This window comes from Phaethon lepturus, unplaced genomic scaffold (assembly GCF_000687285.1).
Source record: "Phaethon lepturus isolate BGI_N335 unplaced genomic scaffold, ASM68728v1 scaffold4039, whole genome shotgun sequence".
NCBI classification, from domain to species: Eukaryota; Metazoa; Chordata; class Aves; order Phaethontiformes; family Phaethontidae; genus Phaethon; species Phaethon lepturus.
Genome location: NW_010562675.1, coordinates 70793 through 97435, shown reverse-complemented (window position 1 = coordinate 97435; position 26643 = coordinate 70793). Strand labels below are relative to the sequence as shown.

The 26643-nt window shown below is 37.5% G+C and overlaps 1 protein-coding gene across 1 annotated transcript in view; it reads right to left on the bottom strand.

Moving 5' to 3' along the window:
* SMYD3 (SET and MYND domain containing 3) overlaps positions 1-26068 on the bottom strand; it is an 88382-nt gene extending 62314 nt beyond the window's left edge. The window contains exons 1-3 of the mRNA XM_010294347.1: positions 25947-26068; positions 23389-23491; positions 14655-14765 (exon numbers count right to left, since the gene is read on the bottom strand). Coding sequence (XP_010292649.1) covers positions 14655-14765; positions 23389-23491; positions 25947-26068 — 336 coding nt within the window. The remainder of the gene's footprint in view (positions 1-14654; positions 14766-23388; positions 23492-25946) is intronic.
* Between the last annotated feature and the right edge of the window lie 575 nt (positions 26069-26643).

Genomic DNA, 26643 nt, shown 5'->3' with positions numbered 1-26643 from the left:
GCTGACTCCCTTGCTTATAGATTCCAGGGTCATATTAGCCTTTTTTGCCAGAGGAGAACACAATGTTTTCCATTTCTGTTCAGATACTCATGCTGAGATTCATCTGACCAAATGTAGACATTTGGGCTGCCCTTCTGTTTGACTGAGAAAAAGAGGCACTCTCAGGGTATAATTTTTATTATCCTAAAGCAGGCTTCTAAAATATGTCAGATGAATCACAGTCAAACATTCTTCTCCGTTTAGACTCCAGTCTAGAGTAACTAGCTCAGGTGCCAACATTTACACTGTAGCTGAGATTTGGTGAAATAAATCATAGCTCTAGATCTCCATTTCAGATGTGGAATATGTGTTCTACCTTTGCAGTGGTGGTGCACTTTGTTTTAATAGGTCCAATTTACCAAGCAATTCCACTTACTCTGTATTATTTACCTGTCCTCATAAATGTTTATTATTCGGTCAGTCTTTGTCATCCATGAATTTTACTAGCTATGATTTTGCAATTACTTCCAATTCATTTATGAAAATGCTGGGTACTGTAGAAACAGGGTTATTATGGACACAATCTGAAACTATTTGGTAAGCATTATATATAACTGATGATTATGGTGATTTAATGTTTAAATGTGTTGTCAGAACAATCTTTAGAGTGTATATACATACTTAGAGTGTATATGTTTAAATTCCTGTAGTAAGAGAAAAGACACCAAAAAAGCTCAAAGCTTTCATTAGTCTTGAACATCACAGCCTAACTGAACTTCTTAAAGACCAATAATGCTCATAGATCAAGTGTTATTATTAAAGCTTATATGTTTTACATACACTCTTTATGATAAAAACCTAAGTAAACAACATTCCAGACAGTATTTACTCTCTCAAAAAGCAGCATACAAGGATGCTAGGCTACTTAGCAAGAAGGCAAGATAGTATCCAAAGAGATCTGTCAAAATATAAACAAGCCACAGGGCTAAGCATTTAAATTTCACCAGAATACCTTGCCTGGACCTGGAGGCTCTTCAAATGAAAGGCACATGTATTTAACACATTCTGAAGTAATTTCAGTTAAGTGTTGGTCATTCTGGTTGCTGACCAAAACATTTCCCACATTTATTTTTAAACTAGGTCCCTTAAATACTACTACTCCTTTTGGTGAAAAAGGAGTCATAATTACACAAAGGCTATCCTAGTTCTTTTCATTTCCCTTTCTCTGTACTGTTTTACAAAATCCTTGTGCTGCACACAACTAAGGACCCTGGGGATGACTGGCACTTTGCAGGCCCAAGACCCCAATGCCTACTCCAGGTCAAAATTATGGATATTGCAGTTTATTCCATGAGCAACAGGACTGAGTTTTGTGTCTGTGACAGCACTGCCTTTATAAATCTCCTAATTTCAGGAGCTTAGAACTGACTGCAAAATTCCCATCCAAGCTGCATAGGTTACAATCTGAAATAAAAATTGATTGGACTATGGGAAGAGCAATAAATAGAAATTCACTATTTATCAACTCATAAAAGCCAGAAGATGGGAGGAAGGGAGGAAAAGCAAAGGAAAGTACTTACAGCTTAGCATCAGAGAAATAGGGCCTTATGCCAGACCACCCAAAAATTCTTGGCACGTTTGTAATTCCATTGTAATTTCCAGCATCAGTCCAAAAAACCCTGTGGGTAATTTGGTTACCTGAGGAAGGATACTATTCAGCCTAATCCCTAGTAACTATGAGGCTGGTATTTCAGACTGTCTTAGACATTTGTTAAGGCAATCTCTAGGTCTATCTTACCAAACAAACTGACAGTTATAAGGCAAATCTGATTTATTCCTTAATTCTGCAACCTGTGGAGACATAGAGTGCCACTAAGGACATTTAGTGGCTCAAAAGGGGTATGTAGGTCCAAAATCCTCAGAATATTTAGGTATTCAGAATGCATCATCAAATCCATCAGTGCATTGAAATATGTACTTAAGTTTAAATGCATTCATAAATCCCATTAAAATTAATATTTATGTGAATGACTAAACACTTCACTAAGTAGAGGCATAGTTATTTGTGTATCAAAGTTCAGTTTATGCTTCAGTGAGTTGAAGAATTTGTGCCCACTGAATTATTGGTTCTAACTGAAGATATACTGACACGAAGTTAGATATTTATTTTGAACACTATATAAAGACAATTTAATATCTTAATGCGTGATATATCGCATGATAAAATGGTAGCTGTAGAATTTTTTTTTTTTTGAAGTATACTGCAATGTAAAATAACAATATTTACTGCAGAATATGTTTTCTGCATGAATGGGTATGAAATACAGGGAACTTAGGGTTTAGAAAAGCACATGCAACATGGTTAAGACCATACACAGTTGATCAATCTACTCTATATCTTAAAATATTTGACAGATCTCAAAAGTGAAAGTGGCAATTCCTAGAGCGCTGATAAAAATTGACTGCCTAACTCACTGGCATGTTGCTTGAATATTCAGTGTCAATGCTAAAACCCGCACTGACCAGTCTCCAAGTTTTTTTAAGTCATGAATAAATAAAGGCTGACCAGTCTCCAAGTTTAAGTCATGAATAAATAAAGGTTGAATTCATTTTGTGCAACTGCAGCTCTTAAGAGAACACAGTATATGGAGTTTCCTCCTCTAGAATTTTGACAACAAATTTGATTGTTCCCTAGCTGAATATTAGTTTCATATAATCAAAGGAGAGGTGTGCAAATACCTCTAGAAGATGTTATATGGTGTTTTAGTCATGTCAAGAACTTCTACTTTGGAGAATTATTATTGACTATCCTCTAACACCAATTTAAACAAGTAGAGGTTCATCCAGTCTTTAGGGGATCAGCTAGAAACACGCCATAAGGCAAGTGAGTTTTTGAAACAAACTGTTTCCAGTACCTTTTCAGTACTCTATTATTCTGATTCAGTAATATGGCCATTTTAGCCATTGTCACAAAAAGTAGGAAAATGGCCACATCCCAGAGAGTGAAAAGGACATTCTCTAAAATGTCAAAATATTATGGAAACTATTATAAGACTCTTGAATATTTCTCAGAGCCTGTATTTACTGTTTGAAGAGCTATCATGCAGCTGGTTCCTGTTGACTGCCATTGTTACAAGTTTTTACGTGCCTCAGCTGTCAATGGTGATTGGCCAAGGTGATTCAAAGCAAGCAGAGGTAGCCTAGATCACAAAACGTGTACTGAAAGTTAGACATCTTGACTCACATGGAAGCAACCGTTTATGGGACTTGCTGGAACAATATAATATGGTGATACATATTCTATACAGGGTTTCCAATTTTCTGAAACAGTTCATGGTACTAGTCATCTATTTCTGTCTCCTGATATGTACTCTCCACTAAGTACTTCACTAATCGCTTAAAAACAGACTAAAAAACCACACAGTTCTCCTAAAATATTTTTCCCACTCAGATGGATGTCACCCCTCTGAAAAGCATGCTATCTCAACCCCCCCTTTTTAAAATTTCTTTTGCAGGTGAGGGTTTGGGGGAGGGGAGAAGCAGCTCACTTTGCAGGGATGCCCACCTTCATTAACCAAATACAAGGTACTAGTAACTGACCTTCAGAGTATCTTTCTCCCCTATACCAAATGTCTGCAGATTCAAACTACTGTATTATTAGGCAGTAGCTGGAATCACATCAAAAGCTTTCAAAGCTCAGAAGGACTTATTTTGTGCATGGGAATGATGCAAACTTAACATAAAGTTGTACACTAGAAATGTTTTGAGAGTAAAAATGCAGTTGTCTAGATGTTGTCAAAGGAAGTGCAGAAACTTTATTTTATATCCAACGCTTCTCAGCACTGACTAAGACAAAGATTCATGCCTTGTCTTTTCTAAAGCAATATGATGCAGCAACTTATTTTTCATTAATGATTGTGGTCAGATAAATCTTGGGCAGAGTTGTGATACATTGTTTTATCACGCTCCCCAATTCAAATCGCTGTTTGCAGTGTAATCAAAGGCTTTCACAAAATTCACTGAACAATCTTGTGGAAAATAACAGGACATCCTGCAATGGGTCAACAAATGACACGGTCCTCTGCTGTAATTCACATGGCTGGAGTAAATTCAGCCTTTTCATTCCTGCTGCCTTTTACACAGCAAAAAGTTCCTATTCATGTCTAAAAATAAAGCGCACAAATGCAAAATTTATAACTACAGCTTTGGTTACTGCATTGTTGTGATATTAATTAAATTACTGGCAAGAAATTGATATGGCACATTGCTTACCATAGCAATTTTTCAATCCAAAGCATTCAGTCTGCAGTTTTACAGTCTCAAAAGTTATAGACTTCCTTGCTATTCAGATGAGCTCATTCTTGCTTTAATAGACCTCAGAGGATATTAGTTAAGGACTGGAATTGATTTAGGCACTGAAGAGCCTGACTTTGTCTTTCTCAATCTATGGTGCTTCCTACAAATTCACTCAAAGCCCTGAACTTTGAAGAATTACAATGTCAAAAAGAAATTAGAATGAAGTCATGATACCTGATGACCTTGCCACAGGGTCCTAAATCAATTAATCAATCTTTGAAAAATAAAATTAAAAGTAAAATTTGGTTTGCAAAGTATGCCTAAAAGTTTAGAGGCAGCTGAGAGGAAAGCCATCTTTCTTCATTTAAATAAGAAGAGTAGGGTGAAACACGCACTTCCACAATGTGGCATGGGAAATAACAACAATGTGAGTCTTTGTAGTAAGCTTCATACTGAGATTTACTAAAGAATAATTAATCTTTTTAATGTTACTTGTATAATGGGCATTCCTATGTCTATTTTATGGAGGGAGATATGAAACAGGGCTGTACATTACTTACTTACCAAAGATCACAAAACAAATAGCAGCAAAAGACAACCACCGTCATCATGTACTTACTGCATGTGTAACACATTGCTCATGAAAAAGGTATGCTATCTTTAAAATTGTCCCTGTATCTTCCATGCATGTACCTATGTACATAATACATGCATCTAATACTGCTTTTCCCACTAAGACCTGTTTCTGGCCAGTGCAGGTATGCCTCCACTTCGCCACAAAAAGTAATGGCAGTGAAATGGATCACAGAATACGCTGTTCCTCCTAGCAGTAGACGGGCTAAGGAGATTGTTTAGTTCATAGATTTAACAATGGGGCAGATGAACAGATTAAAATCTGGACTACTGGATTAAATTTTTTTCCAGACTTTTTTTTAACCCATTCTTGACCCATATAAGGTAAACCCCTGATCTTACTTCAGGGTCCACTGTGCACAAGTCTGCTTTACAAAACCGCTCATTATTCCTCTCCTCTGGAATTATCAGAAAACTAGGACAACTGACATAGCAATGAAGCTAATCTTTTGTTTTCACCAAACATTTACACCTACAGTATATGTAGTACTTCATTCTGATTTCCAGGCATTGTATGGACAGTAATTCATCTCAGAAAAAATTAACTGTAGGAAAGGTAACATTTATTAGCACAATTTTTCAGCTAAAGAAAATAAAACAAAAAGAAGACCAACTGCCCAACATCATAAAGAAAGTATATAGTATACAATCAGGATGGCATCAGGAACCAGAAATTTGGAGTATGAAGAAATTATATTCAGAATCTGAAGAGAAAGACACAGGATGCGCTGATAGGAAAGAGCATCATAGGAACCATCATTGAAAAAAAGTTGTTCTTCCAGAATGAAAAAGGTTCCTCTGGACTAATTTTGGGTGATGACTTCAACAGGGAACAAGTTTGGAGGTGACAAAAGTTTTTCCTGAAATTATCTGAAAATGGCCTATTGCAAAAAAATTCAATGAGCCAATAAAATTGTGTGCTATTTTAAGTTACAAATTTGCTGATAAAGAGTAAAGAGTCCTTTTCCATCTTCTTTCCTTCCTCCATGTTGGTGTGACTCAGAATATTTATAGACTTTACTGTTGCTATTATTTATAAAACTGGCAGTATCAGAATCACAGCTACACTTTTGCAGGTTTTTCAACTGTACACAGTAAAAAGAGTACTCACTTCAAAGAGCTGAGAGTCTAGCAGGAGAGAAAACAGTGAATTGGAGGGAGCGAAATATACAGCATGCCAGCAAAGGTTGAAGTTATAATCACCCCATATATTGTTGATGCCCTGGTTTGGGCCTTTAAAGGTAAATGGTAAAATTCACTCCTTGTCAGAAAAGGATTTAGCTTACATCCACCAAACTGATGAGAAAAAGGTATTTCCACTCACTCTTTTTTTTTTTCTTTTTTTAAATTCATACCCCATTAGTTACAATATATACTTGGGAAGACAAAGATTCAAGCTCCTATTTCTACTTGATTTGGAGCAGGAATCTAGAGAAAAGATACAGTGATCTGTCTGTACCCTCGACTCACCTGAACCTCACCCATTGCCTAAGCACTGACAGAATCGTGGGGTCCCCTTATCCCATAGGGAGTACCCTGACACCTAGGATAAAATGTCATTCTTGCTCTGATGCAGGTATTATTTTGTCCAAAGTGGAAAATCTTCAATGGGAGAGATTTTTGAACCCAGAAAATTGAATCCCAGTCAGTCCAGAAAACTCTGCAGTTTAAAGTTGCGATATCTTTTTTTTTTCCAGTTGAAATGGGATCTGAATTAAAATCTATCATATTTCAAGTAAATTACCTAATTCATGGGATTTAAAAAGACCAAACATCCTGCAGAGTAGAAGAAAGTGACTGATAAACAGATCAAGAAAAGGCATCCAAAATCAAGACTATTCCCTTAGGTACTACTGATATTAGAAACCACCTTGACAGACTGAAACACACAAGACCTTACAGCAACCTCAGTGAAAGAGAATTCAGAGATTCAAGATCAGATAAAGCAATGACTGGCTTCAACATATATTTAGAAAAAAATTGTGAACTAGGCTCCCCAAATCGCTGCAGGAAAAGGTGTTTGGAAATTATTTGCTTGATCTAGTCTTATGTTTTAAATTACTGCTGTTTCACTCTGCATATTGTATCTTCTGGATATTTGTTTTAGATTGCTAACTCAGAGCAAGAATTTTCTTATTTCTGTTTATCATTCAGCAGAGACCAAATAGTGACTGTTACAGGAATTACACCATCTGAAAAAAAGAAATCATAACAGTTATAACTAGTTCTAATGACAGTCCCAAGGAAGCTGGACATCAAGAAAGGGTGAACACTGCTAGTCAGGCACTTAAATGTACTTGCTATAGCCTGAAACAGCGATGAGAGTTGACTCCCTTCCCTTGACAAAAATGTGTTTCTGCTTAAAACATCTGCCAGAAGATTCACATTCCCTTTTAGATGGCTGGATCTGAAAGGAATGAGATTCTGCTCCCCTCAGATGAGCAGAAAGCCAGACTCCCGGGAGAGTGTCACACTCCAACTCCTACATTGGCTCCAAACATGAACTTGTTGGACCAAACTGATACAGGTTTCCCTATCAAGGATCCCCTGAACAAGCAAGGAGTTTGCACACAGCGCTGAACTCATGTCTATTTATAAGAACAGCAGTATCTTTTCCATGACCTTTGACAACCCAAGTGAGTTCCAGCTGACTGCTGCCAAGTTGTGACCAGAGCACACTGAGGGAGTCCTGAAGCAACTGGAAGAGGTAAGCTGTCGTGGAAAAATGATCACGGTTCATTTGCCACTGTCTGTGGGACTGCCCTTTGATGGAAAAAAATTACAATGTTGAAAGATGGAAGAAGCCTCAGAAGTCACATAAGAAATGTTAAGAAGCTGAAGAGATGATGCCTTTATTAATGAACAAGAGAGTCCAGAAATTAGAAGCGTTTGCCTTGTTTTTTAGTGTCATTTTTGACACGAGAACAAAAAAAAAGCCCTCTGTCCTTGGTGGTTTGGAAATACATCCCAAGAGGGTAAGATCCTCTGAAAGGGAACAGAAGAGTATTAGACTGACTGTTGGATTTCAGGAACTGATCCAGGGTTTATGTCACTACCAAGTGTCTTGCCAGAAGGAAGGAACTGTTAATCAGCCAATCACCTATGGAAAGAATCAGTGTTGTGTCCCAGTGGGCTGCTAATTATTGCCACTGGCTTTTGTAGGCACTGGTGATACTAACGTTGGTCTGAAACGGTAGGTGGGTGAAACATGACTGAGCTCTCGCTTGACTTCCTTCTGTAGTTTGCTTCAAAGGCAGCTCTAGTTGCAAAACAGTAGAAAGAAGATGAGGAATGAACAGACTATTTTTAAAATAGACTTTTACAAACTCTGTCTTTTGATAGGAAATGGATTAAACCAGTATTTTGTTGGAACAAAGTCCTGATTTATTTTTTTTTACACACCCTTAGTACCTTAGTACTTAGCAATTACCTTAGGATCATGACTAGAGATATAGATGCTCCTACTTTATTCTTTGCTTTGATCAAGGGGTTTTATGTTCAGTTAGCTGTATGAACAGACTTGTTTTCAACAATCCTTATTAATCCTGCTTCCCAGGCTTCATCTTTTGAATTAATTTGGAGATCTCATCTTTCATATTGTACTTGGAAAACTTAGTGAGAATGTAAATGATTGAAAATAAATAAATATTGGGGAAACTGGGACACAAACTTCTGGAACTTGACAATTCAGCAATTTAAAAATGCAATTCTTAACATATAATTTTGTATTTCATGTGTCCTAAACATATGATCCCTGAGGGAGGGGTGATATTTTTGTACTAAGACTAGTACAGTGATCTCACGTGAAACCTTTACATGTTAATTCAAAACAACAGTAAATAATGTTTTTTATGTAACAATGCATCTGTGATTTAAGCACATGTTCTTCAATGGCATTGCTGACACCAAATGAAGATCAAAGGTGAAAATGTTGTGTAAATTCTATCCTTGGCCATATTGAAGCATCTCTCAGAAACCACGGACATATTCTCTAGCAACAAAACTGATCAGCTTATGTAGAGGACCATTTACATTTGATGAAATTCCTAAACTACAGTTGTGTTGTTTCCTGGGATAGGAAAAGAATGCCAAAACTTCTAGTAGCTTCAGGAACTTACTCAGTGTTTTTTATAAAAGATGATGTATGGAAGTGCAATACCAGGTAAAGAATTGCAGGTGTCATTTTTATGTAGCTGTAGATAGCTTGGCTGCTGTTCAGGTGACCTAATTTTGAGAGTCCGTGAGTTGGAAACTGGACTTGTGATGTTCTCTACCAAAACTCAGGATGCAATACAAGTAAGAACTAAGCAAAGCAATAAACTGATTAAAGGAATAACGTACTTACTGGCATTATGTTATTATTAGCTTTGGCAACTATCAAATACTGGCCAAATATAAAATGATTCAGATTCAAACCCAATGCTTTTGACCTTGTAATAAATAAAAGCCTTCCAAAACCCAAGCTAGACTAAAATATTAAATCCTGGCTCCAAAGGAGAAAGACGACTCATAACAAAGTGATTCTATAAGCACAAATCGCCCTGAAATCCTTGGCTGAAAATGTAGAACATGAACAATACTCTGGCTCATGAGTGTGGAAAAAACTGTTCTCCATTTAAAATGTTTGTCATCAATGTAATCCCATCTTTAATTACAATTAATGTAAGGGGCTTTTATGTGCTGGAATGGTAATATGTTGCCAAGAGTTCAGCTTTTAGGAAGGCACACAATTCCAAATTACAGTGGAAATTGATCTTAAAATGGAGTAAATAATAATGTATAGAGCTGTCAGAGATACAGCTAATTGAAGACATTACAGTAGCAATAACTTAAAGTACTGACAGTCAGGAAATATTCTATGAGTGACTTTTAGAAAGGCATGTTTGTTTCCCTCTTTTAGTTACTGCTTTTTTTTTCCCCCCCAACTTGGGCAAAAATCAGTTAAAAGTATTGTTTAGATTTGTAGCTAGTGTCATTGAATTTGGCAGTAACTGTACTGCAAAGGTTCACAATCTTATCTTAACCAGTTTACACTCATGTGTTAGCACTTGCTACTCTTCCCTTGTCAAATCAACAGCCAGGCTGCTTGACCAGTTGCTAAAAAAGACTGGCCAGCATTATGGTATGACCTCTCAGAATCAAAATGCAGCTGACATTAAGGCCAAGGCACAAAAAATTGAAATCCACAGGTCCAGCTAGATGCCACTGTTTGCCTCCATATTTTCTCATCCTTGAGGAAAACTATGCACCTGGATTATTCCATGGCTGTGCTCACAGTTGGAGAGGCAGGTAAAAAACTACTACTGTACCGCAAGCAGAGATCCCCTTTCAAGTCCTTTCATCAGCAGCTGATGGAGGAACGTTGGCTCTCGTGATATGCAATGCAGCTGTGACCACACAGCCATGGACCTCTCCATTCGGTCCAGGGCTGTGTCTGCTCACACTGAGTGTGCCAGTGTGCATTAGTTGAAGTTGATGCTCAACTTCAACAACTTCAGCAGGGTCCCTGTGGTTGGGCTGCAGCCTGTTTCAGTATACTTGAAAATGCAGCCTTTGCCATATTACAGTCTCAGATCTAGACAATCGTGCAGGTGAACTGTGTATACTTAGGCAGTGGTTAGAGAAGATTCTTATGCTGTATGAAGTTGCCATATCTAGCTAAAAAGTCCAAGTGACTGTGAATTTTAAAGTCATTGCTGGTGTTGGTGTGAATTTTGCTGTTTTATATAGTTGTGGCAGGAAATATTACAGTAAATGAGAAATAAAGAATATTTCTTCACAGATAAGTTGCCTCTTAAATCACAGTTCATCAGAGACCTGAAATATTAGAAAAAACCCTCACAGAATCATGTAACCTAGTATGGCAAAAGAGCACTTTCACACACTACTCTTGTTTGTATCCATAGCTAAATTGTGTGACTGTAGCATGATGTAACCACTATCTGAGTTGAATAAATCTTAGCGCAAATAACAGTGAAGAAGCAGTGACAGTGGCTGTAAGATATATTTGTCTACAGCAGCAGCCAGAGACACGTGCTTGAAGTGATCTGCATAAACAAATTTTACCGATAATCTGGATGTTAGTGTGCTGAAACCTACATAGTTGCAATTGCACTCTGCTATCTATGCCAGCTAGCCCAGAAACATAATCATGTGATCCTTGATTTTTTGTTTAGATATACTTTATGGAGCAGCATAATTTATCTCACCCAACTTCACCAGTCTAATGTTTGTGTATTTACTTGAAGGCATTCCTTTAACCTCTTACGTTGATTCCAGTTTTCATAGATTCTACTGCAAGACAGAATGAATGAGCTGCTTGTCCTTTCTTTGGCGGGAGGCTAAAAACTGGCTTAGATTAGATGCCTAAATAAAGTTAGGAAAAATGAGTAGTATTTTGTAGGCTAAATCTATTATTTGCTCAAGTAGATGTGTCTGAGGCTAAATGTGACTTTTTTTTTTTTTTTTAAACAGCACTAAGATATCACATGGCAATGGGAACTGCATAAAGCACACAAAGAAACCTCAAACCATTCCACTGTAAGGAATTATCCTCATTAAAATAAATCCATCACTTAAAACTAAAAGACCTTAGAAAATGCAGCATCTTTGTTATTCTTTGGACATAAGAATACTCAGCAGAAGTACACATTGCCATCTTGATGCTGCATTTGGGGAAACTGAGCAAAACAAGAGCTTCACAGAACAGTCACAAAAATGCTCCCTGATTTAGACAGACTGATCTGGTTTCTAGTCAAAAAGCTGTTCAGCGCCAACTGAAATGGTAGCTTCTCACTAATTATGAAAAATAAAGGCTGGGTCTTAGAAAACACAAAGGTTTGTTTTGAATAAAATGAATTACCCAAGGTCACTTATGAAGTCAGGAACTGACTTGATAACAGAAACTTGACACCATCTTCCTTCTTCACTTGCACATATAAGACTAAATGAACAAGTTTTTAGAAAATATAGTAGGAGACATGAATTTCATTGATAAGAAACTTGCAAAGTATTTTTATAAATATGAATAAATAAGCATACATGCAACTAAGTAGTAATACATATAAGGTTTATATGCCCTTCATATAAACTTCAATGTTTATTTCCCACAGGATTCTCAGGATAGCTTTTAAAACATTACAGGAGATGTAGAATAAAAGCTACAATGGAAATTCCTTGACTTATAGTTTACTGTAAGTTGATGTGTGCATCTCGGGACTGATTCCTCTTCTTTCACTGGTCCCTAGTATGTGCTCAGCAGCTGGCACGCACACTCAGCAAGACTGGAATTTGGGAGTAACAAGAAGCTACAATCTCTATAAATGTTAGAAAAAGGATTCTAGCTTTTTTGATGAGATGACCACAACTGAAAAAATCCCCAACACCCAAGAACTTATTTGAAGGCATAAAGCATTTCTTAGCCAAACTGGAATTTGCATTTTTACTTATAACAAAGATTTATGAGACGGGTTGCTGTTGGCTAAGCCATTGTATATGCAAAGCAATGTTGTAACATGGGAGTTTACTGTTAGCTGATTATATTTATTGAATCACGGTGTTGAATCTGCCAGCCTTGATGACCCAAAGTTGCAGCTGTTTTCTATTCTGTTGACAAAGACTTTGCCCTTTAATTTTTTTCCAAGATGTCTTGGAAAATGCCTCAGTATCAGGGGTATTTCAGCAGGGATAGTATTGGATAATTTTGCCAAATGATGACTTTTAAGCATCTAAATCCAGCCATTCTGTAATTTTAAAAAACAGAATTTCCAGAAATATTATCTCCCATTGTAGCTGCAGTTACATGCCTCTCAGCTTACCAACAGTGACCAAGATCAATGGGGAGGGGGGGGAAAAATCCACATTTCAAAGTTAGTCATGTAAACACTTGTATTTATAAAACCTGTCGCAGAGAAATGAAATGCACTACTATGTGCTGCGGATTATATCCAATCATCCTAGACTGAAGCTGAGGATAAAGATGTCTTCTTCATACACATCAACAGATAAAGCTGACACAAGGTTCCTAGCCCTTCACAGACCTCTTTACATGGTAACAATGAGGAAACTGCAGAATTTCAGAATGCATTCACAAAGAGCTTTCCAAACCTTTTGCAATACTCCACAGGGAATTTTGCCAATGGGCAAAAGTTCTATAGAATTTGAACTCAAACCACAGTTAAAAATTTCAAAGAGAAAAAATCATTAATTAATTTTAACCTATGTATAAGACTATTGTTTTCATAAATATAGATGCACATATAATTTCAGTACAATATTTTTTGATGTGGTATGTTGACTCTTACAGTGAGGTGTACTCCAGTCTCTGGATCTTGTTTCTTAAAACATTCCACATGCTGAATGGTCTTTATATCACTTGCCTACCCTTTCACAAACTGTTAAGTGATCCTTAAAAACTCTTTAGCCTGCTTATTATTCTTAATTGCCACTGCATCTGTGGGAATGCCATTCCCCAAGACTAATCTAAGATTTCACAGCACTTGAGTGAGCATCTTTAAAAGAAAGACAAACAGAGGTCTTCGCTTCTCTTCACAGCCTCTGAGTAGCATTGCAGCAATCTTTTTCAGGCACAGAATGCCAACAACCTTTGCACATGGACAGGAAGTAATTTAGCATTATGTCATAAGCCTGAAACTTTTCTATGTTCTCTTTTCTGAGCTGCTTACTGATGAATCAAAAGATACATTATGTATTCAGTGGGTGTACTTTGGCTTGAGCAAAACTACACACACACAGAACTGTCCTACCCAACACAGAGTTTAAACTTTGGGTTTTTTTTTTTTTTCTTTTTTTTTTTTTTTTTCTGTACAGCAATTATTTCATGAATCTTATCATGCTCCTTGGAATCACATTTTCATCAAAACCTTTCTTACCATTTCTAATTTGCTGGGAGCACATTTATCTATGGCATGTGACTCACCCCAAACATTTGTAAAAGAACAAGTGTACGTATAACTAGAGAGACAAAGTGTATAAACTGCTACGAAGCCAATCTCATTTTGCATATTCCATCTGAATTCTTGTCAGGCTTGGAGCCAAAATTATTCTGGCCAGGCTGTATAAATATGAAGGAATATAAGTAAATCAGGCTAGGCTGAACACTAGTAAAAGGTCATACTGAACAAAATTTTATCTACTACAACTACTGACCTGCTACTCCAAGAACTTGTGAAAGAGAGCATAAAAACTACAAACAGTCATCTGAGGAGGTTCACCGCTCTTTCTAACAACTGCTGAATATGTCTAGTAGTTCTTGAAAATTATTGATGCAGGTGTTTTTCAGACTTAGTTTAACATTATTATGAGGATAAGCACAGCCTTCCTGTAGCATCAGACAAGTGGCTTCAGTTAAAGTTTCAAGATTATTCTTCTGAATAGAAAAAAAAATCCTTTCCTTTCAGATTAAAGTCATGTTGACTTTCATGTTCAGATGTCCTTGAATCTCAAAACTATCTGAACCACATCTTGGAACTGAAAGTGGTTCCTAGCTTTATTAACAATGCATGTTTTAGCAAGAAATTCTTCTTACCATGTTGTCAACATTTCCTGCTTTTCTTTCCTTCACGGTTGTCTTTCATAGCAACATAAACAGCACTGAGGTCACTTTCTTCTCTATTCTGCTCATTCAATTAGTAGCAAAAGATAAGTATTACGTAAAAGAAGGGAAGCTGCTGATAGGCTTCGGAAAATTCTGTTTCATTGGCAAGGAATTTCTTTACTCAACCTACCTTTTCTTGATTCTGGCAGTGAAGACAATCACATTCAAAGCAATACTGGCGCATCAGTTGCTTTTGGCGTTCACTGGTGGGCATCAGTGATTCAATATAGCTGATGGTGAGCTGTGTGCAGTACATACAAAACCAGAGTTGGTATATTGTACAAAAATTCCATATTTGGTGTATGTATAGCTATGGTAACATTTCTGAATACAACATTTTTCCAACATAAAATTTTATCTTAACAGCTGATTTCCTAGAAGAAAATGACTACTTCTACAAAGGGCAGGGGAGGAGGGGAAGGCCAAAAATAATTTCCATGGAGGAACACTTTTTCACATTTCCAGATCAATATTGCTTGAAATTATTAATCCCCCCAAAATTATCACTATTTCAACTTTTCATCCTAATTTAGAAGATAAAGAAAAAAGAAAAGAGAGAGAAAAGAGAGAAGCAGCTCAGTATGTGAATTCCCTGTGCATGAAATCTCATTGTCTGTCTAGCTCCAAAGCTTAAGTATGTATTTAGCACTGGTGTTATACAACATCCAACCTTCTCCAAAAATTTTGTATCAGGGAAGCCCCTACTTTATTGCACATATATGTTTGAGCCTAAGGAAAGCTCCTCTTATGTCATACCCATCTTCAGTATGTCTGTGATGTTTCCTTTGTGACTAAGGAAGCACAAAAGCACTTCAAAGTTGTTGACAAGAAAATTTATTAAAATGATAAAAGAAAATGCTTACATTTGTGCAATTTTCAACTCTCATGCTGTACAGAGTGAATTCCAACAAACTACAGAGAAGTCTGTAGTTTGTTCACTTTGACGCCTGCCAGAAGGAGTTTTATAGGGCTAACCATGTGTAGAGTTCTTCAAATGTCTAAAGTGCTGCACAGGCACAAACTAATGATAAGGAAAAGAATATAACAAAATAACAGCCCAGCTCAGACCAGCATTCAGTCATACATGCTATTGAGTGATTACACTATATGCCCAACACACTTCAAAACACTCCAGAGAGGTCAGAGCTAAAAAAATCAGGTCATATTATTTCATCCTGAGCCTAGGCACTTCAACTAATTGGGAGAATTTTCACATGGCTCTCAGTTAAATCATGAGAGTCCACTCAAAGAAATTACAGGAAAACCTAACCAATTTGTAGTAATGACTATGAAATCCATTGTCAGAACCTGCATTTTGCAAATTAGTGAGCATTCTAATTAAATGAGCAATTAACAAGTAACTAAAACAATGCCTGCATTTTTTCATATGTTATTACAGTGTCATTTGATTACATTTTGAAGGAGGACTGTATTAAAAGAAGACTACTGAGATAGCAAAGTCAAGTATTTAAAATGATAAGCAGATAGCCTGCTGAAAAAAATAACTATGGTCCCATAATTGAAGATTAATAGTATAATTAATGAAAGGGACACATTAAAGTTCCACAGATAATCAGTAGTTAGAAAGTGTGAGAACTTTGTTAGGATTTGCATTCTATATAATGCTGTTCTGTCCCAGCTTGTGCACATCTGAGCTGAGAGGGGGTTAATTTCATCACTGTTGGTTTACAGCAGAACAGTCTGTACTACTCATTTACACAGGAGCTGTAAGCTTCCCTCTGAGCTTTCTGTGGTGAATGGATGGAAATTTTTTTGCCCATTTCTTTTCCATTCTTCTCCCAAGCTTGGTCTCTTGGGAGATTCTCTCCAATCTGCCCTTCTTCTCATTCTCTCTCTTCTCTGCCCCTGGGCACGAGTATCCAGTCTTACTCTCCACCCCTGGTTACCTAAACCTGGTTTCCACCCGCAGTCCTAGCTCCTTACATAGCCATTCTTGGTACAATGGGCTGATTTCGTCATCCTGCTGGTCCCAGATCTGCCCTTCTGCCACCCCTGCATGCTTCATCTTACACCTTTTCCCCATATTTGATCACCAACACTATTACTCTCCCAAGTTAACAGTCCTTGTTGCCCTACTCTGGTTTCTCAATCATCTTCAGTGACCCCACCAACTTTGTCCTCTTTTCTTTCCCCATCTGGTCCTACTCTGCATCCTCCTGGGTGTGGTAAGAAAGATCTGTCTCACTTCCCACAAAACAGTTTCCAGTCAAGCTGTAGTCCTAACCTCATCCTTCAGTCATTCCAAGTCCAATTTCCATCTCCCATCACAAGCCTCTGATTTTCATGTTTCCTTGTAACTCACAAGTGTTTTCTATCAAAATCATTACACACACTGGCTTGTTCCCTGTCTCTTATCCTCTGGATAAGCATCACTGGTTCTGACCCATGTCCTACTGGGCTTTAGGTTCAGGTGGCATCCAGCAGTAAAAGGGATTTAATCAAGTTCAGGCACAGTGCCAGATAGCAGAAATCTTCTAGGAAAAAAAAAATCATTCACATGAGATTAGTTTATTCTTTGCCAAAATACTTAAGACAATGGTTGAAACCCCATCATTAGGCAGGGTTCATTTCTAGTACTGCAAAACAAAGACATAGCCAACATCAAACATGCTTTATCTATCTTTAGCCTACAGGCTTCATCCCTTTCTCTCTTTCCACTTTGGGCTTTTTTTTCTTTTTTTTTTCTTTCATGTTGCAGAAACCTTGGAAGTAGGAACAAGTTTGAAACCAGCAATTGCTTTTTCAGAAGTTACCAAACAGTTGTGGATATGAACAGTCACATAACAACCTGCTCTGGATTAGAGCATATGACTCCTCAGAAGGAGGAGGAGAAAAGAGAAGAGGCTTCGTCACATTCATACCTCCTTTTAGTGTTTTAACAACTTGCTGTCAGAGGCCCAAGTCCAAATTCCCAGTCCTGCCAGCAAAAATCCGTAGGTGAAAAAGTGTTTGTAGCTGGCAGACAGAGTAGGAAAATGTAATTAGAATATTTAGAAACATGACCAACCTAATGGTGACTAAGTCTGTACTAATCATTTTATCATTTAAACATAAAAATTCTGTATTCAAGTCTTTCTCCTACACTTGTTTTAATTTTGGATCCGTCCATTAGATACAAGGCTCATTTAACTTGCACATATTTAGGAAATACGCCCATTTATCAAAGGTTGTCTTAATGGTATTTGCATGTGGGATGTATGGTATTAATTAAAACATTATTTCAGCTGACCAAAGCTTGCCTCTTTATTGCATAGCTTATAAAGAATGCAGTAAATCTTTTCCCCCAAGCTGGAGAATATATATTAAATAACATTTATGAAGGCAGGGAATTATTTAACAGCCGTGAGACTTATTGACTCTCAAGACTTTCTCCTTAGAAATGCAGCACTGTCTGAGCCCTGCTTCTTGCTCTGACACAGAAATTCTTTAACCATGTTAAAGACTAGTAGTTAGTTTCTCATGTTCTTCATCTGCCAAATGAGGTGCACAGAATTTTCCAGTACTGCCATGCTGCAGTGGACTTAATTTATGGGTTTTGTAACAGACTATAAGCTATAAAATTTCCTACTACAGAGGATTCTGTAGAAAATTAAAATAAATTATTTTAATGCAAAAGGCTGGGAAAAAAAGTGAGTCTTCTTGTTTTCGCAATCATGGGTCTCAGGGTGTTAGGTGTTAGGCAGGGTTGTGTACAAAAATCTGCTCCTGAGACAGAGTTATATAAGTTGTGAACAGCCTGTGCTCTTTCTGTTTTGGCATATGTGATCAAAACGCCTTCTAATTCAGAGCAAAATTTCTTTTTAAAAAATGTAATGTGACAAACATACACAGGTATAAAACTTCCCCTCACAGAATTATAACAACAGAAATATCACATATCTTGGTTGAAATCTGTCATGAAGATTTAATTGCTGGTCATCTGAAATGATGATTTGTATTTGGTATGAATTTAAAAAATCAGCTGTTCTGTAAGATTAAAGTCTGTTATGTGACTTTCTGCAGAAAGATACAAATTTGCTTTAACCGAACTCTGTGAAGCCATGCACTCATTTTGGAGCAGAATTGGACCTCAGCTCATACATCCTGTCTCTCAGCAGGACTAATTGATTTGAGCTGTGCACTGAACTAACTGTAGCTGTACAACTTCTGATTGGAGAATAGGCAAAATGAGCTCATGTCTGCCTGCAAAACACCAGGTAGACACTGTAATTAACAAAAAGTCAATTGAAATTATAGCACACATCTTGATGCTGTTTAAAGTGGTTAGTTAAGGGTAGGGAAATGATGAAGACCTCTTCAGAGCAGGATGCTTGTCTTTTTGAGAAAGTAAAGTAGCTGATAGGCTACCTTATCACTGAAGGAGCACTGGTGATCTCTAGGTGAATAATTTTTGCTTTCTTATAATCCCTCCCCATATCCTACCTTTCTTTGCAACACTTAAATTTCATTTTTGCACAGAAGAAAGTGCAAGAAAGGAAATCTTTGTATACTGTCAAAGTAACATCACCTAAAATTACAAAAGCTGTGATAGTCAGCACTACAACTGGCATTATCTTGAGGAGCAAAAAGGTATTATAATTAGTTTTGAGCTTCTGGAAGCAAGTTTCAGACAGTCCTGTAGTCTTTTAAGTAGGGACATATAGAATAAAATCCCCACAAAAATCTGTTATTTCTTTCTTCCTGCTATTAGATTCAGTTATGCTCAAAAACCTGGTACAGTGTACGAAACACTTTCTAGCCACCTCGACCCCCAATCTATGCATGGAGATCAACAGTTGCTCCCAAGGCTTGCCCTCCTTTCACTTCTTTTGTCCTCTCCTCTGTTCCCTATCTGTTTCATCCCCTTTATGCCAGTTGCAGGACAGAAAACACATTTAGTGGTAATCACTACCAGCTGGTCAAGCACTAGAATTTGGGGTATCAACACAGAATCACACAGAATCACAGAATCACTAAGGTTGGAAAGGACCTTCAAGATTATCAAGTCCAACCATTAATCCAGTGCCACCATGATCAACACAAACCCATACTGCCTTATATGAATTATAGCAGAGTCAGAGCATGGATGGGGAAGAAAAAAAAGAAAAGCTACAAATCTTGAAGGAAGTTTCCTGTCAGAGACAAATTTTCACTTTAAAAATTGTACATTTAATGAGGATTATAAATGTCATTTAAACAGACAAGTAAGTTATATAACAATAGGAACGAAAGCTGTTATTTTGAACATCAACTGAAGCATTCATTGGCAAAAGCCAATGGGAATGTAGTATGTTTTTGCTTAAAAAGGTAACTTTCTGCCCTCAAAGAGCATGCAATTCCATAGAATGACATTGGTATAAAACCCAAATAATATACCCAGAGATAAACCTGAACTTCTGGTTTCTGAAGCAAAATTTAAGGACCAGACACTCCTCCATCTTGCCAGCTCTCAGTATTTTATTATGATTCCTGCAATACACTTTGTTTTCTTAAAGCTTCAACTGGGGAAACCATGCAATTATTCAGGAATCCCTTCTTTCAATGCCTACAAAAAAGTAACATTCATGACTCATGATTTCTTAGTGCTTCAGGACTGGCAACACTATCTTTGGCTCAAAAAAAGGCCTAGATGGCTAGAATGTTTGCATATAATTTTAGGAGTGATTAGTTTTCCAAATATACAGCACCATCCGATTTAGAACTTTCATTCTATAAGGATTCAGGCAATCATTTTCTGGCTCAGGAATCCTAATTTTCTGCTGCCCAAAATACATTTTGGTCTTAGGATTTGAACAGATTTCAAAGCCCAAACCAAAATTAAATTAAAAAACACTAAATGCCACATGTCTGCCTGTCAAAAACATGCAAAGCCAACGAAATCTGCCTAGACATGAGACTAAAGCTGAATGGAAACAACTTCCATCAGGACATAAAAACTTTTTGAGATTCTCATAATCTTGCATGCTTTTTATCACTGACTTGATAAACATGATTACTGTGTATAGCATGAGCACTCTAAAGTGTGGTTGGGGCATAAATGCTATTTCTGGATAAATCTGTATCACACTGCAGCAGCTACATCCAATGTAATGATATCTCTTCTGGTTTACAACCAAAATGAGGTCTGCTGGTATCTCCCTCTTTATATAATTGTGAGATGGCCACAGTGGCCAGCGACCTCCAACTCCCCATGTCTCTGTTTTCTCTGTGATTATAGGTGGTCAACAACTCCTTAACATGAGTAAATTGTTATAGTGTCCTCTGATAAGAGAGCACTACAAATGTGCAAAAATATTTTTACTTCTCACTGGCCTAGTGAACACATCATATTGCAGTGGTTGATATTTTCCTGGCAAGGGTCCAGAAGCCCTATCAAGTTTGTTCCTGTATGGATAGTAAAGCCATGTTCCTCTTCTACTAATCTCAGCTTGACTTACTATTTAGCTTCTCATTTCTAATAAATCTTAGTGCTTATTTACTTTCTATTAATTATTACATAGGGGATCTCATTCTGTCTAAATCTAGTATAATTTTGAACAGGGTAAGGCAAGTTTTCTACTGCTTATAACTATTTAAGTTTTCTTGTTGCCTCACGACTTGAAACAATGTTCATCTTACCACCTCGGAGCACTCAATTCGTTCAGAAACCCAGTCAGATTCTCCCATAATGTGTGTTTTCTCTCCCATTAGCTCAGATCGTGACCTCAGTAATGTAAGTAAAAAGCTCATAACGAGTAATATAGTTTCATGTACATAGGTGTGCAAATTCAATACATGGCTATTAAGAAAACTGAGCTTACCCTGCTGCAGGCAAGCAGTAAGGTAGTGTGGAAAGAAGTTGTACCAGATCCACCAGGCAGAACACAAAATGAAAAACAGTAGCAGTTGTGTAAGAAGAAAAGTAATTGGGTGTTGAAAATAATATTAAACTGCTGACTTGTATATATCCTCATAATTATTTTCTTTTCCTTCCCTTTCCCATAACAGTTCTAAACTAATATTCACTTCGTATCTTTACTTTCTCACTTATGCCCACTTTTTTCCTTAGACACATCCTTATTCAAAGCAGTATGTACCTCAGACTGAGACTTTTATTTCCAGGTAAGTCAAGAGGGCACCTGCTTTAACACAGTGTATATATATGTATATATATAAAATCTTACATGTTCCTTAAGGCAAGTTTTCCTTTCAGTATCAAAACCAGAAGCAACAGTCACAACAAAGACACCAGAACCTGAGCTTTTTAGAAAGTTCTGACTTTATTTTAGTGCCTCATTGGAGGCAAAGTTTTTTAGAAAATATAATACACCCACATTAGGTGCTGCCATTTTAAAGCCTGTATTCACACAACTGCAAACAAACTGGTCCTAGCTGCCCTACTTCATAACTTACATTTTTCCTGATCGCCGTACAAATTACTTGTAACTTACACCATACCTGCTTCACCACTGATTTTAACCTAGAGACTTCTGTGGGTTACAGACCACTAATGCTAAGTCTAAAATTTACTCATAGTTTCACAGCTGTAGCACAGTCTGCACGGTGGTCATACCTGCAAGGGAATTCTACTTCATTTCTCACTCCAGAACCACCCAGGGCCACCTGAGGCCCTCTCCCACTTTGTAAAAGCTGCTTGTTACAAAGAATTGCTTTATGAAATTTACCCAGAAAAATATATCCACATACCTAAAAATAAGATAGCTTCAGAATTTGGAATTCTAATAATTAACTCAAATGCATCCTGGGAAGATGCATTAAAATCCACTGTATATTTAAATAAACAACCCATCTTGGTGAATTTGGAAGCAAAGATGAAAGTTATGGTATATGGATAAAATGAAAGTGTCTATAATTTGGCTGAACAAGAATGCCAGACCAAAAGATGTCTACACTTAATAGCTCCACAAAGGTATACTGCATCCTAAAATATTTCTTTTGGCGAAAAGGTAAGCATGCAAAAGCATTTCTGTTGGTTCTCCATGATATTTTGCCTAACATATTTTACCATTTATTTATTTTGATGGCCTACCATCTTAGAGAAGGATACATTTAAAAAGAAAACACTTCCTAGGAAAGAAAAGAGATACTAATTCTAAATTAGAATACGTATGCCCTTGATCTTCCCAGAGTTTGAAGCAGAGGCATGAACCGTATTTCCATTAGGTCATGATTTTGAAATGACCAATAGCTAGGACTGCACAGATCATTAGTGCATGTAAAGTTACATATATACACGTGTCTTTGCAGGCCTTACTAAGCAAATTCAATATTGCATTTATGCAAAAGACATTTACTTTGAAATGCTTACCTAGCCACAAATGATTGTTTTCAAGGTAATACAAATGCTGTCATAAAAACAAAGCTGAAAATACCTTAGCTCAAACCAGAAATCTCTTGAAAAGGATATTTTGAAGTATGTGTTGTAGTGAAATGGACAAGAAAGAAAAACCTTGTCTTGGTACTTTCACTGTCGATGAAAGGTTTACTACAACAACATGGTTGCAGCCTGACAAATGCTTATTGTTGCAATGACTTAGTGAACACTGCATTCCACCCAGAAATATTATAAGTGTTTCCATCAGGGTAAAGATGTTCAAATACAAACAAAATTAAGTGCCTAGAGGAGGAAAGGAGGAACAAGAATTTATCAGGATTGCTAGTGATTTATGAGAAGTAATGATTATGGGGCCCAGGCAGTGTGAAGAGATGATTCTATTTATCATTTTCCCCTGATAGCTATGTGCTAGAAAGTGGCATCAATATATCATCAAAATATTAAGCTGGTGGCCCTGCAGTCTGGAATTTATTTAGGGAGATGTCATTGTTGCAGGTGTCTGTGATGGAAGGGAGGACAAGTTAATTACCTCTTCACCCATCTGGATCTCTCGGACAGAGCGAAGTAAAAGCTGGTATCCTTCAAAAACGATCACGCAGTTTGGGTCACAGCTGTGGTTCAGTAAAGACATGCTGTGAGGGGGAGAAAGAGAGAGAAAGAACTTTACACAGGAGCCTCCACTGCCATTCCCCTTTAATAATTTAAAAGTAGCTAACATGATTACATCCGAACTATCAAGCAATTAAGTTATGAAAAAAATAAAATCCCTGGTAAATCAGCTGCTCTTGGTTAGGGGAGGAGAATTAATGCTTAGAAGATTTATATTCATTGCTAATAGGAGCCATGCCTAGTTCTCTTCACATGATTCTGCCTTCTGTGTACTCAGGGTGGGAGTGAGGTGATGGCCTCCCAGTGACTCTCTGAGAGGCCTGACTCAGTGGAGAGGGCAAAGCAGGCAAGTAGGGAAGAAGGCAACCTGGACAGTTCAGAGCAAAAGGTTAGTTCCTTGGGACTGTGTTTTATTTCTGCTGCTTCTGCTCAGTTTCAGGGCACTAACCTTATCGGTTACCCCGACCACATCAGTGGAACTGCAGCTCACAGGGGCCAGCAATCAACCTGTATTTCATATCACATAGAAAATGGAGTACGCTATGTCCCAAAACCAAAGTACTTTGTGTACAGAGTTGAAAGAAACAGCCATTGCCTCTGTTTTACGTGTATTTCGGTTGAGCCTTTGTTCTTGTGGCGTGTGACAGCTGAAGCAGCACAGCTCATTGGGGTGCTGCAGCCACCCTCAAGAGACACACACCTTGGTGGATCTCGACACAAACATGCCCTTCCCTCTTTTCTGAAGACGACTGTTAAGAACAACATCAACAACATCCACTATATACTTTTGAGTCTGATGTTTCATTAGCTGAGAAACAACTGACTTTGCTAGCCCAACATCAATCCCATAGCAGATACGGGGCTGATAGTTCTTCCCCTGTGGGAATGACCCTGGCATCGTCAGGCTGGAAGAAGAATTTTTGGCTTATCCAGGTCCTGGCTTCCTTTATTTGTTTTCCTTGTCTGCCCAATTCAGCAACTCAAAATCCCAACTGTTGTTGGTAAAATAGAGGATGTTGCTGAGGGTCAGAGCCCTGCACCAAACCATGTTTATTCAGTTCTTGACTCTTAAAGGAGCTATCAACAGAAGCCTGACTCTTTTGATATCCCTTCTGGCTTCATAAAATATCTGTGGTTAATCTCCACATGAAGCCAGTAATGTAAACTGGGAAAGAGCCTCCATTTCACTTCCTGTGAGATCACTGGGCATACTCCCAAAGCTGCTGGCAAGGTGATGCAGAGAAGGACCACAGGATTTTATCTGTTTTAAAACATTGGGATGCTGGAGCTATCAAGCCATGCAACAATATACAACCTCTTAATGAGACTAAACAAATTTCATCTCGTGGAAACACTAGTGGTTTTGATGACAATTTCACCTGTAAGTCTATGAACTGATCTGGAAGGACATTTGCCTAGGACTTGGGAACCACAGATTTAAGCTCACAATTTTCCCATCTCAGAGTGATTTGCTACAGCAAAACTCAAATTGCTCTGAACTGACTTGGGAAAGAATGTCTTGCATGCCTTGGCATTGTATTATCACAGAACATAGATAGCCACTTTCTTCAGAGTCAGGGGCTTTTTTCAACCAGAAGAAAACCTTTGACTAATAATAATGCTCCAAAATAATGTTCTATTTTTCCCAAGTATGTGAAAGGATTTGTTTCCATTCAACTATGAAATCAAATGACTGTTCTGTATTTTTCATAACACTAATTCCCCCATCCTCCTAACTGCCTTTCCCTTATCTTTACCACAAAGCAGGCCTCAAGATACTAAGTGTCCTTAGTCAAATCTTACACGTGACATTAGTAGAAAAAGAAACAACAGTGACAGGCCCACTGAGGTATTGACAACATAGTTCAACTGCGCATTTACCAAAAATTGAGGTGGTAAAATATAGTTTTTAAACTATACTTACAAATTTTCCACATTAATAATTATAGCTAACTAAGTCTATGAAAGCAAAGCCTTCCCTGGTACATACTTCTTCCCTAGTAGAAATAATTCAAATATTAACATCCATCTCTCAAGAGGCTTATCTTTTCACCTTAACTGGTTTCTTAGTTATGGTAATTTACTAATAAATGTGTTCAATCTTTTTCTTTCAATTACCAGTTCAGAAGGTTCTTGGCTGCAAAATATCTCTATTCTAAAGCAACGCTGAAGAGGTTTCTTTTTACTAGTCCCAGTCACACATTTTTGACGTCAGCATTTATCCTTACTTAGAAAAGACTACCTCCTCTGTAAAAATAAAATATAAAGATGTATCCTATTTAAACTGTTTTAACTCTGTAATCAGGACTATTAAGAATGTTTTCAACTTGATCATAATTTTTATTCTCCTTTAATTTATTTGCATTTCCCAGTTTCTTGTTTGGACATGTTACCTGCTGCTTTGATGGCCCTTACAGCTACCTAGGAAAAAAGGAAAAAAAACAACATTTCGTGTGAATGAAACAGTGTCCACAGTACCTGGGATATAGGCCAACACCAACATCCTGCATCTCTCCATTACTGATGGTGAAACAGTTACAGGTCACCTGTAAAAACAAGGGAAAAAATCCAGGATTACCAGAATAACTTGGAAACCCCATACTCAAGTGAAAAAAAAACTTTCAAAATAAAATGAAGGGGCAATTGTTAATTGGATGGGAAACATTCAAGCCCAACACTGGTGCTCTTTCATTTTAGCGCAATCACATCTGGGACACACTCTCCTGTAAAACTGCAGTCAATTAAAAGCAGAAATATTAGTATCCTGCAAAAATGTGGGGTTAAACACATGCGGAGGCCCTACTTCCCTGTCCAGAGGTGAAAAAGAAAGCCACCCTACACAGAGCCTGAGAAGCTCAGCCCAGAGACAACATAGCAGGTGACAGTGACTGCTGATGAAAAGAGTGTCTCTTTCCATGTAGGGACTCTTCTGGTGCCAGGCTGTCACAGCACCTTTTAATGAGTACCAGTAGAGCCCAAAGAATACATATGGGACAGTTTTGAAGTAACTAGCAGCTTTGACTGCGGCAACCTGATATGGGCATAAAAAATACAAAGACTGTGCAATAGCATATCTTTCATGTTTCAGGTATTTTGGTTTGCATGTAAAAAGATACCACAAAAAAGCACGTTCAAATTGCCATTCAGGAGAAAAATAACCTTACATTTGATCTCA